Source organism: Tauraco erythrolophus, chromosome 1 (genome assembly GCF_009769465.1).
Source record: "Tauraco erythrolophus isolate bTauEry1 chromosome 1, bTauEry1.pri, whole genome shotgun sequence".
Classification (NCBI taxonomy): Eukaryota; Metazoa; Chordata; class Aves; order Musophagiformes; family Musophagidae; genus Tauraco; species Tauraco erythrolophus.
Genome location: NC_141465.1, coordinates 102,792,434 through 102,811,272, shown reverse-complemented (window position 1 = coordinate 102,811,272; position 18,839 = coordinate 102,792,434). Strand labels below are relative to the sequence as shown.

Below are 18,839 nucleotides of genomic sequence, written 5' to 3'. Positions count from 1 at the left end.
AAAGATAAAGGAGCTTTAAAAACTACTCCAAGTGTTCATGAAGGTTTTTCTTCTTGCCTCTCTGACTGCCAATTCTAGATATTTGTTCTTCAGAGGTTTTTATTGTTCTCCACCATGCCAATTTCTTATTAGATGAAACAGGAGTGAACTCGTTTTGCCAAATTTAGGCAGAACATGAACTTGAAAATACTGATGTTCAATGCTTTTACTTTGATGTGCAAATGTGTGAACATTCAAGCCTTACGTATAGTATCCACAGGGACTCCAACTTGAACAATGTGCTTTTCCTGTCTTAAAGTTCTTTATCATCTCTGATTACTTTCCATTTTAATGATTTCATTTAGTAATTATTTGTTAACATTTTCCAAATGTAAACTTTCTCTCTTCTGCCAAGTTTGTTTTTATAATTCTAAGAGATCATAAACCATTACCTAATGGTGAAATATATGTATAGATCCCTGTAAAAATAATGCTATGATCACTGAAAACACAAAATATTATTCATTTAACTCTTCAGATGTGTAGTATATAAATTTAATGTATCTCTATTTACTGTAGCATACTCATGTCTACAATATCTTAATAATCATATATCCAATGGATCTGTTAAAAAAAAAGTACATTGGCAGGATTGATCCCCGTTTTTTGTAATCCTGCATAATTGTATCAGAATCTTTGATTCTGAAGACCACCAAACTTACCAGTAAGTTCAGCTGGAGTTGTCTCCATGTCTAACTCGGATGTCCTGGTCCTGCTCCAAATAGGCGTTATGCCAGGATGTGGAGCAGACTGCGGTGGTGGTGCTGATGGATGATCATCCCCTGTCCCTAGACAAGAGCTATATATCCAACTTCTATTATTGCACCATTCAATAGCATTAATATAGTTAAACTTGGGATTTTTCTGGATCCTATCACAGATGTGGCAAATTTATTGACTTTCCTTTCCAGTGACTTTATTAATTCCTTTTTCTCTGCACTTCAGAGTCCAGACCAGTATTTTCTTTGGACACCCCATCTGTAGGCTCTCTTCATGGTTTGTCAGCAATATGCAGGTGGCATGCATCAACTTCTCTGTAGATGCAAGCAATCTCTTCAGAGGTCTGAAAAAGATCTTCACTGTTCAGAAATCCAACTGAATTTTCCGTCACTGCAATGCATAGTAATAGTTTTTATTATTCAAAGAACGATTTTTATTTTGAAAATGCTTTACAAATGGTACCTGTGTATCCTCTCAGTGCTCACGTGATGTATGAAAGCATTTCATTCTCAATTTAACACATTGGGAAACTGAAACAACTTCTTCGAGAGGGCAGAGAAAGTAAACCTGGCCCGGATTAAAAGCTGTTCATGCCTTCAGTAGTTTTGCTATTGACCTTAGTGGGGTTTGGATTAGTGCCTGCAAGATATGGAATTTGATTTCAAGTATTATTGACTGAGTCCTCTTCAATATACCTCAGCACAGTCACCTTCTGGAGGCACAGAGTCCCAGCACACCTAGAAGGATGCTTGGTGAGTGTTGGCCCCCAGCACTCTGCTCATGCTCTTGTAGATTGATTCCAGTTGTAAAAGAAACTGATGACAAAGCCATGTACTTATTTAACACAGGCAAAGTTACTTACAAAGTCACATTTCCTTGAACGTGGCAGGAATTTGGTTGCAAATAATTTTCTTCCACTTAAATCACAAACTTGTTTTGACTGACATGCAACCTAAAAGCTCGTCCTTTCAGCTCCCTTTTGAAGCCATATCAGCAGAGCTTGTGGACATCAGTTTCCTTGTTGCCATCTCCCTCACATTTGTTTTTGTTTGTATCTTCAACACTGACAAAGGAATATTCAGAAAATTGTACCATATTGAAACCTGCCATCTTTCCTTTGACTGAATCATAGAATCATAGAATCATAGAATCGTTAGGGCTGGAAGGGACCTTCAAAGGTCATCTAGTCCAACCCCCCTGCAAGGAACAGGGATATCTCCAACTAGATCAGGTTGCTCAGGGCCTCATCCAACCTGGCCTTGAACGTCTCCAGGGATGGAGCATCCACCACCTCTCTGGGCAACCTGTTCCTGTGTTCTACAACTCTCATAGTAAAAAATTTTTTCCTAATATCCAACCTGAATCTACCTCCCTCTATTTTAAAACCATTACCCCTTGTCCTATCACAACTGGCCCTCCTGAACAGCCTCTCCCCATCTTTCTTGTAGGCCCCCTTGAGGTACTGGAAGACCGCTATAAGGTCACCCCGGAGCCTCCTCTGCTCCAGGCTGAACAGCCCCAACTCTTTCAGCCTGTCCTCATAGGAAAGGTGCTCCAGCCCTCTTATCATCTTTGTGGCCCTCCTCTGGACCCTCTCCAACTGGTCCATGTCCTTCTTATGTTGGGGACTCCAGAACTGGACGCAATACTCCAAGTGAGGTCTCACGAGGGCAGAGTAGAGGGGGAGAATCACCTCCCTTGACCTGCTGGCCACGCTCCTCTTGATGCAGCCCAGGACGCGGTTGGCCTTCTGGGCCGCAAGAGCACATTGCCGGCTCATATTGAGCTTCTCGTCCACCAGTACTCCCAAGTCCTTCTCCTCAGGGCTGCTCACGATCCATTCTCCGCCCAGTCTGTATTTGTGCCTGGGATTGCCATGACCCAGATGTAGGACCTTGCACTTGGCCTGGTTAAACTTCATGAGGTTGGTACGGGCCCACCTCTCCAGCCTGTCGAGGTCCCTCTGGATGGCATCCCTCCCTTCCAGCGTGTCAACGGCACCACACAGCTTGGTGTCATCGGCGAACTTGCTGAGGGTGCACTCCATGCCACTGTCCACGTCACCGACAAAGATGTTGAAGAGGGCCGGGCCCAACACGGACCCCTGAGGGACGCCACTCGTGACCGTTCTCATGACTGAGAACATGCATCTGTGATTGGGGCAGAGTTTGCTGTTATTTCAGTTTGCTGCTCTTGTAGAGAAGCTGAAACATATCTTGTAGTTGTCTTAAAGAGAGAACAGCAGTGGTTAAATATAACTTGTGGTAGCTGTCTCCGGATGATGATGTTTTTCCTAGGCTGTCATGTAGGACAAGAAAGATACATACAGGACAGGGAGAACTTGGCCTTTGGTACATCTGCTTGTACGTTTCCACCTGCTCCATCCTTGCCTTGGAATGCTGTGGGTCTACTATGGATATTTGATTTAATACGAAATTTCATACCTGGTTAGGACTGTAGCTGATCCTACATCTGTCCAGAGGGATGGACGAGATGTTTCCCTCAGAATCCTCAGAATCTTTCCAGTCCCAGTTTTCCCTGATCCTAGGAGAGGACCGCTGCGACAGAGCATGTTGAGTGCCATTGCGTTGCTCTGTTTTGCGTGCGGCCGAGCTCTGCGGGACGCTTTAGCAGCGAGTAGTAATGACGGACTTCCACCCGCAGCAGGAGCGTGCTGCACAGGATGGCCTGCTGTGACTGTCAGAAGTCTGACTTTCAAAAATGAGATCAAGCAAATTAGCATTGCCTAAGGACTTCTTTGAGTTGTATGTTGCCCTTTCACCTCTGACTTTATCTCCCAGCATTCACTAGCCGTCAATATTTAATACGGTCACCACTGCATCTCATGGAATAAACTACAAGCTCCAAGTTTCAAAGCTTAATCTGAAAAGCAATGTATCTACAATCGATACTGAAAAAAAAAAAAGCATCACACCCATAACAAATCCTTTTTCATAAGCCCACTTATTAAAAAAAAAGTAATGTAATATCATGAGTTTTCATTAATACTAGTCTTCAATAAGCCTAAAGCAAATCCTTGCTTGCTGTGCGCTTGCTACGCTTGTTGTACAGAACTGCCTGGAAGTGATGAAGGCTCACAGTCAGTGCGCAGAGAGCAGGGACCGTGCGACCAAAATAGATACGAGCTGTATTGAAGTAGAGGTTCTCAATCCTCAGTTGTCCTTCCTGGAGAAGATGATTATGGATGTTTCACAGGAATAATAATGCTCATTATCAGCCCCCACAGAGTACTTTACACCTGCAAAGTGCTATAAAAATATGAACTAATCCTCTCCGGTAAGTGAGTATTATTGTACCTGTTTTGTAGATGCAGAAATTAAGATACAGAAAGGTCAGTGGGGTGACTCAGGGTCACATAGCTTCTCAGCAGCAGATTTAGGATGAAGAAACAGGTCTCTCTGGCCACATTCCATTGACCACGCTGCTTTGTAGCAAATGTAGCTCAAATTTCCTGAATACATATGTATAACAAAAAATCCTAGAGAAGTTGGTTCCCTCTTTGCATCTTCAAAATAAACAAGCTCCTGAGCTACCAAACCCCACGTTTACATGTATCATTAAAGATTTCCAGTTGCTAGCCAGAAAACTCAGCAGAAAACCTGTAGAACACCAAAGTAACTCTCTCCTTTTAAATAATTGATGATGCCAAATAGCAGCAGTGTTATGCCAACAAAGAGATTGGTCTCTCAAAATATTTTATTCATTATGCCTCAAGAAACCCAAAGCCTTGTTTTTAATGAAAGCAAATTTCAGAAGCTGGCTCCTAGTTCATCTGAAACATCTGCTTATTACAATTCTTGGTGTTACAGCACTGGTGCTCCCCAGTAAATCTTTCAACTTTAAATAATACGTATGGAAGTCTTGGCAAAGAGATCAGGAAGGAGAAAGAATAACGTTTGCCAAATATGCGTTTTCCTTTACCGGGCTGTAGTGATATATTTTAATAATACATGTGTTGAAGAGAATCTACTAATCCTAAATTACAGGACAAGAAAGAATTAACTCCAAGGTTCAAAAAGACCCCATTCTTCGCAGCTGAAACTTTATATTTCAGGGTAAAATGGTTGGAAGTCTTGGCTAACTACACTTCTATAAAACAGCCAGAAATGGATCTTTCTCTGTACTGTTCATAAATCAAGGTCACGTGTGAGAAGGCTATATTGTGATAAATCTGTCTGACAATTAGATGGAGAGGGCATATCGATGTTAAATTATATTCTTTGTACACTCTGGTCAGAAGGCAATGTAAACACCGCAGCAGCATTATGAAACAGAAAATTGCATTCCAGATAATAACAAATATTCATGGTGCATGATTTTACACTTTGATGTGCTGTGTTTTACTCAGTTATATTAATATTTTAAATTATGTAACATTCCCTTCTTTATGCGTAGTTTTTTTTTTTTCACTGAAAATTCACCTCCCTCTCCCTCTCCTTCTTCTCTCCTCCCTATCACTCTGTTTTTTCCCTTTTCCATTTTTTCTTTCTCTTCTCCTTTTCTTAACAGTGATGCTTGGGAAAAAAAAAAAGCCTAAAGGGAAACTGTCTGGGCAAGAAAATAGTAACGAGTAGTTTCAAGATTTATAAGCCAGGATTTTATGTTATATATTTACAGATTCTATCTGTGTACCCGGCTTTGATCCGAGCCTTAGCATGATGACTGGAATCACTCCGATTAACCCAATGATACCAGGCATGGGGTTAGTGCCACCACCACCACCAACAGATGTGCCTGTAGTCAAAGAAATAATTCACTGCAAAAGCTGCACGCTCTTCCCTCCAAACCCAAGTAAGTGGATCTGATGAAAGAATGTTATTTTCCTAAATATATTGCATGAAATATTTTTCATCTAATAAAATTATGGTTTTTAAATAGAGTGGAGGCAAGTATGCTGTTTCCTTCTAAGGTCTACTCTGTGTGTAAAGCATGGTATGGTACCAGAGCATACTTACTCATCTCTGTAAGGTCATTTAAAAAACTACGCAGTTTGTACAAAAAAGAAGAATAATTAGAATAATTGCTTAAGGAAAGCTAACAGAGCCTGAAGACTGACACTTCTCATAGTAGAAATCTTTATTTGGCACCAGATAGGACTTGTCTTTCTCAGAGGGCAACGAGGGTCTTAGTGCACAAGCTAGCAGGGCTCATTGACAGGGCTTTAAACTAGATTTGAAGGGGGAGGGGGGAATATCAAGAATGATAAAGATGTGCTGGAAGTACCTGTAGAACAGAAGAAGGGAATTCCAGCTGCTCCAGCCAGGAAGTCAGATTCATCTGGGGCCCAACTTAAATGCCTTTATGTCAATGCACGCAGCATGGGGAATAAGCAAGAGGAGTTAGAAGTGTGTGCGCCCCTGTTGGAACATCATCTTATTGGCATCACGGAGACGTGGTGGGATGAATCCTATGACTGGAGTGTCAGAATAGAAGGGTACAGGCTCTTTAGAAAGGATAGGCAGGGGAGAAGAGGAGGAAGAGTTGCCCTCTATGTCAAGGACCAGCTAGAGTGCATGGAGCTGTACCTGGGGACTAATGAGGTCCCGACTGAGAGCTTATGGGTTAGGATTAAAGGAAGAGCAGGGACAGGGGACGTAGTAGTAGGGGTCTGCTACAGACCACCTGACCAGGAGGACTGGGTGGATGAGGCCCTCTACAGACAGATAGGAGCTGCCTCACGTTCACGAGCCCTGGTCTTCATGGGGGACTTCAACCATCCTGATATCTGTTGGAAGGACAACACAGCAGGACATAGGCAATCCAGGAGGTTCCTGGAATGCATGGATGATAACTTCCTTCTCCAAGTGGTAGAAGAACCAACGAGGAGAGGCGCTTTGCTGGACCTTGTTCTCACCAACAATGAAGGACTGGTGGGGAATGTGACGCTCAAGGACAGCCTTGGCTGCAGCGATCATGAAATGGTAGAATTCAAGATACTTAGGGAAGCAAGGAGGGTGTATAGCAGGCTCGCTACCCTGGATTTCAGGAGAGCAGACTTTGGCCTCTTCACGGATCTACTCGCTAGAGTACAATGGGACGAGGCCCTGGAGGCAAGAGGGGCCCAAGAAAACTGGTTAATATTCAAGGATCACCTCCTCCAAGCTCAGGAGCGGTGCATCCCAACAAAGAGAAAGTCAAGTAGGAACACCAGGAGGCCCACATGGATGAATAAAGAGCTCCTGGACCAACTCGGACACAAAAAGAAGGCCTATAGGGGGTGGAAGCAAGGACAGGTAGCCTGGGAAGAATACAGAGCGATTGTCCAAGCAACCAGAGATCAGGATAGGAAAGCTAAAGCCCTGATAGAGTTAAATCTGGCCGGGGACATCAAGGGTAACAAGAAAAACTTCTATAGATATGTCAGTGATAAAAAGAGATCTAGGGAAGATGTAGGCCCTCTCTGGAAGGAAATGGGGGACCTGGCTACCCGGGATATGGAGAAGGCTGAGTTTCTCAATGACTTCTTTTCCTCAGTCTTCACTGGCAAGAGCTCCAGCGGCACAGTCCAAGTCACAGAAGGCAAAGGCAGGGACTGGGAGAATGAAGAACCGCCCACTGTAGGAGAAGATCAGGTCCAAGACCATCTTAAGAACCTAAAGGTGGACAAGTCCATGGGACCAGATGGGGTGCATCCACGGGTCCTGAGGGAACTGGCAGATGAAGTTGCTAAGCCACTATCTATCATATTTCAGAAGTCGTGGCAATCTGGTGAAGTTCCCAATGACTGGAAAAGGTGAAACATAGCCCCCATCTTTAAAAAGGGGAAAAAAGAAGACCCAGGGAACTACAGGCCAGTCAGTCTCACCTCTGTGCCCAGCAAGATCATGGAGCAGATCCTCCTGGCGACTATGCTAAGGCACATAGAAAATAAGGAGGTGATTGGTGACAGCCAACATGGCTTCACTAAGGGCAAATCCTGCCTGACTAATTTGGTGGCCTTCTATGATGAGGTTATAGCATTGATGGATAGGGGAAGAGCAACTGACATCACCTACCTGGACTTATCCAAAGCATTTGATACTGTCCCACATCACATCCTTGTCTCTAAACTGGAAAGACATGGTTTTGATGGATGGACCACTCGGTGGATAAGGAATTGGCTGGATGGTTGCACTCAAAGAGTTGTGGTCAACGGTTCAATATCCACGTGGAGGCCTGTGATGAGAGGTGTTCCTCAGGGGTCGGTACTGGGGCCAGTGCTATTTAACATCTTTGTTGGAGACATGGACAGTGGGATCGAGTGCACCCTCAGCAAGTTTGCAGATGAAACCAAGTTGTGTGGTGTTGTGGACACGCTGGAGGGAAGGGATGCCATCCAGAGGGACCTTGACAGGCTGGAGAGATGGGCCTGTGTGAACCTCATGAAGTTCAACAAGGCCAAGTGCAAGGTCCTGCACGTGGGTCGGGGCAATGCCAAGCACAAGTACAGGCTGGGTGGAGAATGGATTGAGAGCAGCCGTGAGGAAAAGGACTTGGGAGTGCTGGTGGATGAGAAGTTCAACATGAGCCAACAATGTGAGCTGGCAGCCCAGAAAGCAAATCGTATCCTGGGCTGTATCAAAAGAAGTGTGGCCAGCAGGTCGAGGGAAGTGATTCTGCCCCTCTACTCTGCTCTCATGAGACCTCACATAGAATACTGTGTTCAGCTCTGGAGTCCTCAACATAAGAAGGACATGGAGCTGCTGGAACGAGTCCAGAGGAGGGCCATGAAGATGATCAGAGGGCTGGAGCACCTCTCCTATGAAGACAGGCTGAGAGAGTTGGGGCTGTTCAGCCTGGAGAAGAGAAGACTCCGAGATGATCTTATAGCAGCTTTCCAGTACCTAAAGGGGGCCTACAGGAAAGCTGGAAAGGGACTTTTTACAAGGGCGTGTAGTGATAGGACAAGGGGCAATGGATTTAAACTGAAAGAGGAGAGATTTCTATTAGATCTAAGGAAAAAATTTTTCACTCTGAGGGTGGTGAGGCAGTGGAACAGGTTGCCCAGAGAAGTTGTGGATGCTCCATCCTTGGAAGTGTTCAAGGCCAGGTTGGATGAGGCTTTGGGCAACCTGGTGTAGTGGAGGATTTCTCTGCCCATGTCAGGGAGGTTGGAACTAGATGATCTTTAAGGTCCCTTCCAACCCTAACCATTCTATGATTCTAAGATTTCCTTTAGATCAGAATGTCACAAAATATAGTGGTTATACGTTGCTGATGATCTCCATGCTACCTTCCAGATACCTGCAGTTAAATGGGACCAATCTGAGCTAGTGTCCCTGAACACAGCATCTTGCACCCAAATGCTGACTAGCTCTGGTACCTCCCTGGGGGAGATGGAGGGAAATGGGGAGTATGGCTCCTCTCTTGCCATTTTTTTGGGGGGCAGCATGGTAGATGAATTCCTTCTCCTCTTTGAGAGCAGGGACCAAGCTTCCTCTGCTCTTCCTGGGACTGTGCAAATGGAAAACTCTTCCCACTGAGCCACCAGCTCAGTCATAAAGCCTGATTTTGTGTATGTTAGCCCCAGAAGTTTATCAGACTGAAGTCTTTCACTGCCACTGTGAAGACAAAAGAAAAAATTAAGCAGATTAAGGGCTGTGTCTGTGAATCATAGAATGGTTAGGGTTGGAAGGGGCCTCAAAGATCATCTAGTTCCAACCCCCTTGCCATGGGCAGGGACATGCTCCACTACACCAGGTTGCTCAAAGCCTCATCCAACCTAGCCTAATGTGTATATATATGTACATTTTAAGTTTGTAACCCAATTTACTGAGTTAAAGAGCTAAAAATCTAAGTCATATCAATCAGATTCCTTCTTGGAGAATTACTTTTAGAGGAATGCTCCAGTCATCTACATGTAAACAAGGTGAAGTGTTATGACAAAGTATATTTTTTTATATAGCTTTCAAAAATTTAATAGTTTTCTGATTCAAATGTGTATATATTCTCTGTATATATACATAAAACAAACATTTCTAGCCACTCCACCTCACCAGCACTTGTAAACAGCGAGGTTATCCTTCCCGTGTGCTGACGTCCACTCCGTTATCAGGCAACAAGACAAAACAGATAACAGGCAGAGCATTTTCATCATGCTGTCACTTCATCGTGTTTCCCACTTTGTTTTTCTGTTTGCTGTGCTCCTGTACTCTGAGACAGAAATGAAATTATGCTAAGACCAGGGAAAGGTGCCCAAGTGCCCGTGGTGTATGCAGCACGGGCTTGCTTGCAGAGGGCCCACACACTTGGCAAGCGTGGCGAGTGATGGGCATGAGCCAGAGATGGTGAAGTTCAGGCTTTGAATGTACTGCACCAGTGCTTGAGACCTGTGCTTAGGGTCAAATCAGTTGCAGAAGCTCCCCTGCTTTGAAACAGAATATTTTCTCATTTTTGTGTGACCGTGCAGGGAAAAGAAAGGTCCTTTTAGACCTTACCATCTGTCCTGGAGAACAACCCATAGTGGCGGGAATTAATCTCTGAAACGCCACCTAAAACTTGAAAAAGTTTAAATTCAAGTAATCGTTTTTGGGCAATCTCTGCAATATTCAATTATTTTGCTTCTCCCTCCCTCCTGCATCCATGCTATGTCAAATAACTCTTGCTGCCCAGAACTGATTAGGGGAATGAATAGAACTAATGGATCAAAAGACAAATTTTGTATTCCAATGTGATTTCTGTTTTGACTTAGATCTTCCACCACCTTCAACAAGAGAGAGACCTCCTGGGTGTAAAACAGTGTTTGTCGGAGGATTACCAGAAAACGCAACGGAGGAAATTATTCAGGAAGTCTTTGAGCAGTGTGGAGATATAACAGCAATTCGGAAAAGCAAGAAGAATTTTTGTCACATTCGTTTTGCAGAGGAGTTCATGGTTGATAAAGCCATTTACCTTTCTGGTACTTCACATTCTTTAATGGATTTTCCTTGCTTCTCATTTGTATTTTGTGATGCTAATGTGTCCTTATTTTCTTAGCTTTTATCTCAGCAAGTCTTTCGTGAGCTCAGTGGCTGTAGCTCGGAGTGGCAAAGGGCAATTCTGTAATTCTCTGTGTCTGCCAAGGCTTGTGCGCGGTTTTCTGTGTTGCTTACCCGGGAGGAATTTCCTGCCATCCCACAACAATGCAACAGATCCTGAAATTCACTACAGAGCAATCTTATTTTCCATTTACACAGGTTTATATAGTTTTGTTCACAGGTTGTGGAAAGAGGAGGGCACTAGGCCAGGGACGCTGCTGTTTTCCAGTGCCAATTTCTCTGATAGGCTGGCAATTTCATTGGCATATTTTTATAGATTTGCAGTGTAGTCTGAATAAAGCCCGCCTTTATGTGTGCATGTATTCAGCTACCACATGGGTTAGATTCTGAGCCTTATATATAGAGTACGTCTGTTACCTCCTAGGAAAACAAGTGCCACAGAAACTCAGGTGTAAAATTTCAGAATTTCAATTTTCCAAGAAAAGAACAGAAAAAAAACCCACCTCTAACTCAACGGGGAAAAAAAGACGAAGGAAAAAAAAAAAAAGAAAGGAAGAAAAAAAAGATTAAAACAAGTTCTGTTTTTTTATGTATGTCTTCAGTGACTTTCAGTGCCCTCTTAAGGTTACAGGCTTCTTCGTAGGAAGATTGGCTTCCTAACTGAGCCATCCTTCACCTTCCTGAGCTGGATCCCATCCCCTGTGTGTATTTGTCACCATAGGCTGGTTCATCTCTCTTTCTGGATCCTGGGGAGACCCGTAAACTTTGTTTTGCCCCACAAGTGTCATGTAACATTTTCACCCCACTTGCAAGGTATTCTTAAACAAGGGCCAGGTACTGTTTCTTGACCAAGACCATCTGACACAGACTGGCTTACAGCCACCCACTCGACATAGGGTAACCTCGAAGAGACCCACTGGGACTGCCCAAAAGGGAGCTAACGAGACAGCTAACAATTAAGAGGAGCTTATCTGAATTCTCATCCTGACCATCTTTTGTTTAGCAGTGAGGACATACCCTCAGTATCCCATAGGTGTCCATAGGAAGCTCAAACAGCTAGAAACAAATGGTCTCTCAAATCACCATCAACGATGTCTTAAAATTAAAGAAAGAAAAGAAAAGAGCATCTGAACTTTTGAAATGTGTGGTCAGGAGAAACCTAGCTCCTTTGTTTCACAAAGATTTTCATGCTTGGATATTTTTGGGCTTTTTTTCTGATTTGGCTGTTTGCTTTAAATATCTGTTTGAAGAGCTATGGAAAATGATGAGTATTATGATGTTTATATAAAGATTTCTTTGAAATATTGCTGTATTTTCAGGTGTCTTCCAAATCGTCATTTCACCCTGTTTTTTTCTTCCTCTTTTATTTTTTTTTTTATTTTCACTTCGTTTCTTCCTCCCTCCTCATTCTATTTTCCATCCTTCCTGTTTATTTGTTTATTCACCTACTGGTTTTGTAATACTGTAGTTCATTGGCAGAGATTACAGGCATCAGTAGCAAGAACTAGTAGCGTATTTTCCAGCTTCCAACTTCTGCCTAAGGGGTCTCAGTTTCACAAGTAACAGAGCCGAGGAAGAGCACACCAAATTCAGTAGGAGCTGGGATTACTGTATGTGATAAACAGAACAGCGGCAGGAAAGAGAGCAAAGAAAAGCTCAGAAATACACAGCCTGCCACCCTGGGCTAGAGCCAGTGCCCCTTTAGCTCAGTTTCCTGCTTCTCAGCAGTTGACTGCACCGTTTGCTTCACTGCAAGTCAAGTTTTATTTTAATTGTATATACCTTAAATCCTGGAGGGCCAGATTTGATGATTAGAGGTAGGAAATTCCCTGCACTGCTATGTGTCCTCCTTCATCATGCACCAGAGTGCGCATTCAGAGTAAGGGAAACAAGCAGAGATGGAGGTGGTGGATTCCCTTCCTCATATTGAATTTTCTGCCAGTTTATTTCCAAGTTCCTGATCCATCATTTCTTCTGTTTCTTTCCATCACAGTCGCACTGCTGTCTATGCTTCCTCTTACCCTCTGCTCCACCCTCTCTCCGCAGCTTCCCTCCCGTCTGTCTTTTCCTCCACGCTTTTTCTTTCTTCTGAAGTGTTGTACTTTGTGTCTGTGATCAGATCAGGGAAGAAACCAGTGGAGCTGAGAGGGAGCAGGGAGCAAAGCAGGGGCACACTACAGCCAAGTTTCACTTCTCTTTACCACCAGCACTGAAGTCTGCAGATGAAACGGGGAGCGCTGACTGTCCCCTAGCACCCCAGAGCAGGAGTATCTGGCACTAGGCAGGGACATGTTTTATTCGTGCTGAAATATTGAGGATTTTAACCAGTCTTTATTCCATTCTCAAATATAATGTATTCTGAAAGGGTGGGGATAAAGAATACTGTTAAGGCATTTCTTTTCCCTCTTAGAGACAAAAGAGACATACAAACAAAATTTGTGGTTAATATGATATATGTTTTATATTAGGGGAGAGTCGTGCCTTTGATATCTGTAATATGATGATAATTTTGTCTAACTAATCAGTTTTATCTGTCTATCCCATCTAATCTCATCAAACTTAGTATTTATCCAATGCTTATCATCAGAATAGTGCAAGTGATTACAAAATCCGTCAAGTAGTTTAATCACTGATTTTTTTCCTTTCTATTCCTAAGTAAATGTGTATGAAAAGGAGACTGGGAGGTGGGTAGAAAACTATGATAATAAAGTTGACTTGAGCAATGACAGTTTTCATTTAACCTTGAAAGTTATATTTTGATCTCCTGAAGAAAAGACTTTGTAAAATTGACATACCAGCCCATGAGAAAGCTCTTTTCCAAACTGTATGTACTTTACCCTTGTGACTGACAATTCAGTAACTCCTGCAAATATTGATGGCCCTGGACTTGAAATTATGAGACAAACAGGTGGCTTGAGGCAGACCTGTTTATACCCTGAAAACCTGTGTATGTGTCTTTCCAGTGCTGATATTTTCCCCTGTGGGTTTTCATTTAATACCGTGTACTGGCTATATTTTGTTTTCTTGCTGATTATCATCAACACTCTGATCTAGATCCCCAGTTAGAAATCAGCTGCTGGCTGGTCCCCAATATAGCAACACTCAAAGGTAAGTCAAGCCAGGGAGTTTTGACTAGACCTGTGATATGGTAATACTTTGTTTGATTTTTATTTAGCACCCTCATTAATTTTTTCTATTGCTGCTCCTTTAAAGTGAGGATCTTGGCAAGTTCCCAAAGTCTTTTTCTCTGTCATTGTATGCGAAACTGAAATTAAAAATGACAAGCTAGGCACGCAGTTAGTGCTAGCTGCAGCCCTGAGCAAGGACATGGGGAAAAGGGTCTGTGAGGGCAATTCATTGCCCGTGCATGAAAGGGACACAGTGGCAGGTGGTTCTCTCGTATGTTCAAATACCCTCAAACATCAATAAGGAGACATGGTATTGGAAAAGAGAGAGCCTCCCATTTGCTCCACAGTTCAAAGTTGCCAACCCAAATGGGTGCTTGAGGATCCCATATACAAAATAGGACCTGTCAGTTGTACACCCCTTCCTACACAGCATCTTGCCTGCTATCGACCCATCAAGGAGTCTGTTCTTCACTGACCATACCATTGGTCCTCTTGTGTCCACCAAGCCTGATGTAGGAGGGTGTAAGAAGCCATCCCAAAGGTGTCAGCTTTTTTTGTTAAAGCAAACATGCCAAGCCCTGAGCAACCTGATCTGACTTAGAAGTTGAGCCTACTCTGAGAGGGGCATTGGACTAGGTGACATCTGAGGTCCCTTCAGACTCAGGTTATTCTAAGTTTCTCTGATGGTGGAAACCACCTGCCTGGCTGACTACCTTCAGTCTTAAGAGTTAACAAGAATCTTAACAAGCAGTCATATTTTTTCAGTGTGATTCATGGGCAATTTCAGAAATCTATTAATTTGGAGTCACTTAAACTGATTACCTAAAGAGAACCATTTGTCCAGTGCTACACAGGGTACAGGGTTATGGACTGTGATTTACACTGTTCTGTGTTTTTTTTTCCATTATCCCCGTTGACTTCAAAAATGACGGCCACTTTAGTAAAACTCGGATTTGCTGGTGCACACTGCAGACGCTCAGTCCAAAGCGGGGCTTTGAAGTCCACAAGAGTCTTACTTCCTGCAGTGCTGCCATTGTCACTCTGTCCATGCCCAGCATGCTCCTGCCAAAGGAGGCGAAAGAAGAGGGGAGAGGAAGAGACATTGTGTCTTCCTGGAAAGTACAGCCCGGCTGGGAAATCTAATTTTAGGTTCACGAGACCTGGCACCTTGGCAGCGTCCTTTCACATTGCTGATAATGCTGTTTTGGTGCAGAGCAATCACTGTTTGAGGAATGCAGCTGGCGAGTGGAAGTGGGGAGGGGTGTAACATTTGTCACAGTTATCAGGATAGCTGCACCACTGACCCCTTTTGGCTGACTCCTTTGTGCCTACACCTCTGTGGATAAAACCACATAATTACCCCCTCATTAGTTCAGGACCCAGCTCTGAAAGGTCACCCACACTCTTCTTCTGTTATGTCTCACTGAATATGGTGTATCTTTAATTCTTCCTTTCAACACCTTGTGACTAGAGCTACATGTATGACCACAAACAACCTTCTGGGGGAAAAAGTAGTATTTACTCCTCTGAGCAAGAGAAAGCAGAGGAGAATAGATGCGACTTTAAAATAACAGACAATCCCCTCATTTGCCTCTCTTGCAATACTCAGTCCTGCTTTGCCCCAGGCTTGTGAAATTTGGAGACAAGATTTGGTAGGTTCCATGGAAGTTTTTGATGCCTTCTGGCTTTGAGGGACTTCTGAAACACTTAGCTTGAGTTTTCCATCTGGGTTCAGAGTGCTCACTGGAAAATGAAAGTCATACCTCTTCCTCACTGTCAGGCTACTTAGTTGAACTCCACAAGATATTTGAAAGGAAAGTGTCAAATCAAAAGGTACCCGGATTGTTTTTTTTTGAAAGCATCACTACATATATGGATATTTAATGTTTCTGAAGCAATTGTCTCATATGTGCTGTAGTACAGACAGTCCCTTGTGTTCATAGAGCAGGATGTTTTTACAGCAGTAAGACAAACAGAGTATGCCTAGACACGCATTTTTGCAAAGATGCTCCTAATCTGCTACACAAGTCTTAGCTTTGCTGTCCCTGGATAGAATTCAAAACTGAGTTTTAACTGTGATAGTAAGGTGCTGAAGCTCTTAAAAGCACAGGTAAACCACAAGACTGAAAGGTAGGTTCTTCTGGATTGCTGTTCAAAGGCAGCAAACACCACTTTTCCTGCTATTTTGAATGGGAGCTTCTTGTCTCTGGAGTTATTATGCAGTGGTTGTAGTAGTGTGAGCTTCTGAACTATATGCCAGCTCAGCTCAGGGTTCATCTCCACAGCATCCTGAGATTTGAGAAGTTTCTGCTGGGCTGCTTTGCTTCTGAGGCCATTGCAGTGGGTTGGCATGGAGGTATTAGAGCTAGCCCTGTGCAGACTGATTAATTTTACCTGCATCTGAAGGCTCTGTTTGCAGCTTTCTACGTAGTGTTCATCTTACACTTTCTCTGAATCAGCATTTTAGAAGTTAGAGAAACTGGTCTGCAAGTATCTTTCAGGCTTGGAAATAAAACTTGAAACAAGATAGGTGCCCGGCATATGTTCTTCCACAGTGTGGTCACGAAAAACTCCTTTTATAGCTTTGGCATGATTTGTTTGTCCTCTGACAGCAGTTTCAGTTAAGAATAGGGCCCTGCTGTACAGTGGCATAGCCCCTGACATGCAGCCTTTGCAGTCCGCTAGCTTTAGTGTATGATACATTGACGAAATTGTGAATATGTACATTGCTAAAGATGAGGCACGACAGATTTCATTATTTGTTCTGAAAGGGGTCTTGCAAACGTCTAATAAATCCATCCACACTTTTAAAACTACTTTAAAGAATGCTGAACTCAGTTCATTCGTAGGTGGTTTATATTTGCTGCCAGATTATTTCCAAGGGGGAATTGAGAAGTAGTGTTTGCAATTGTAAAGCCTCAAAATTTGAAATCTAGCATCAATGTAGGTATGTCACCACTCACTTTGTGGCCCAGAAATTTATGCAGCACAATTTTCTCATTCATCTATAGTCATGATTTTTATAAAATTCAGCCTTTTCCCATACTTCCTATTCCTTTGACAGGCTGGAGAATAACACTAAACTGCACATGATCTCAACAGGATCAGAGGAAGAATGACTCCACATTCAAATCAAACCAAATTCTTTTTCAGTAGTTGTTTTTGTGTAGCTGACCTTTGCACTTATGAAGGTTGGGCATGTCAAGTAGGAAAAAGGCATGTTTCAAGAAAGTCTTAAACAGGAATGTAGATTCTGTACCTTTGGGTCAAGTTTTTCAGCTCATCTACTATGTTGATAGGTGATGCTGAAAATTGCAAGGAAAAATAAGTGGCTGAATGTGTATCTTCCTGTGAAAATACAATGATCAATAGATCATGTGTAGATATGTGGGAATCTCTTAATGTACATTTTTACTTAGTTGCACTTAAAAAAAAAAAAAAAAAAAGCAAAGAAGTCCTGCAACAGTTAGCTCTGCTTGTTGATTACAGGTTACCGCATGAGATTAGGATCTAGCACAGACAAAAAGGATTCAGGTCGCCTTCATGTTGATTTTGCTCAGGCAAGAGATGACTTTTATGAATGGGAATGCAAACAAAGAATGCTGGCCAGAGAAGAACGCCACAGACGCAAAATGGAAGAAGACAGACTGCGCCCTCCTTCTCCTCCGGCAATAATGCATTATTCTGAACACGAAGCTGCTTTGCTGGCTGAAAAATTGAAAGGTAAGCAGCATTTGATACTTTTCAGTGTATTATTCCTTAAGATCAGGAGCCATCCAGAAGTCAGAGCAGGGAAGCTGATTTCTCTCCGATGTATTTCATTACTTGCCCTGTTAGCTTTCCCCCATTCCTCTGCCATTTCTATGCCAATGGAAATGATACTCACCCACTTGCTAGAAATGTATAACGTCTGTCCATCTACGTGTGCTTCAACAGCTAAAACACAACGTTCGGGATCCTACAGTGTTGGAGTTTTTTCCTGCTCAGTTGCTCTCATCATCTACCTCAGAAATGCTTTCATAATAAGACAACCTGTTACAAACATCATTCATATGAACGGCCTGATGCTTAAAATATATTTATTTTGTCAACTGATATGTTACTACATTACGTGCATGCAACTTTCCCAATTCCTGGCATTTAAATTGCCCTCATGAGTTGTGTTTTAATGTGGCCCTCAGATGCAGTGGTACGACTTATCTCTGGCACACACTATCCATTCTTTCATTCCTTCTTTAGGGATAGAATTACTTGTGCAAGATAGCGTCTTGTTTTGGCATGCATTTGCTTGCTTGTTTGGTTTTTTCTAGGTATGCTTACCAAGTTCATATTTTTCGAGGGTGCAGCTTGAGGATTCTTGTCTTTAATAGTTAACATAGAAAGTAAGAAGCACAGAAATAAAATTATTCATGGTAAAGAAATCTAAAAAAAGATCAAGTAAACAACTCCTCATAACTCTTAGAGTTGTATTTGTTTTCGCTATGTGTCTACCAGTTGTCTTTGGCGTTCTTTCTGCACTTGATGGCCAAGCACATTACTTTACTGTGTGCCAGGTCACAAGAAATTGTGATTCTTGCCACTGTTTCAGAATTATCCAGATTAGACTTAGGCTATCTAGCTGTCAACACACCGGCCTCTGTTCTAACTATGAAACATGTTTGGGAGGCCGGAGAAGGACAGTGCAAAGTGCTGCATCCTTGGAGCGTGGTGCAGAGATGCACCCTACTGTCTCTTTGAGTACTGCATTGGTCGCTGTTCGTTGTCACTGTTACCTTGGTCTGTTAGTACTTTGGCTGATTGATGTTCTCACCACATGCACTCCTCTATTAAATAATTCATTAAGTAACTGGGATATTGGTAAAATAACCCAGGTGGAATGATAGACCAGGAGAAAAGAAGCCCAAATATAAGCATTTTTAATTCTTACTTAGCTTCCAGTCCAGCTCCTCTAGAGGTTATACAATGCAATACAGAG

At 42.8% G+C, this 18,839-nt stretch overlaps 1 protein-coding gene across 1 annotated transcript in view; it reads left to right on the top strand.

Moving 5' to 3' along the window:
• Nucleotides 1–18,839, top strand: part of ENOX1 (ecto-NOX disulfide-thiol exchanger 1) — a 147,283-nt gene that overhangs the window by 30,238 nt on the left and 98,206 nt on the right. Inside the window, exons 2-4 of the mRNA XM_086611875.1 lie at nt 5,398–5,571; nt 10,451–10,657; nt 17,354–17,587. Of these exons, the coding sequence (XP_086468001.1) occupies nt 5,398–5,571; nt 10,451–10,657; nt 17,354–17,587 (615 nt within the window). The remainder of the gene's footprint in view (nt 1–5,397; nt 5,572–10,450; nt 10,658–17,353; nt 17,588–18,839) is intronic.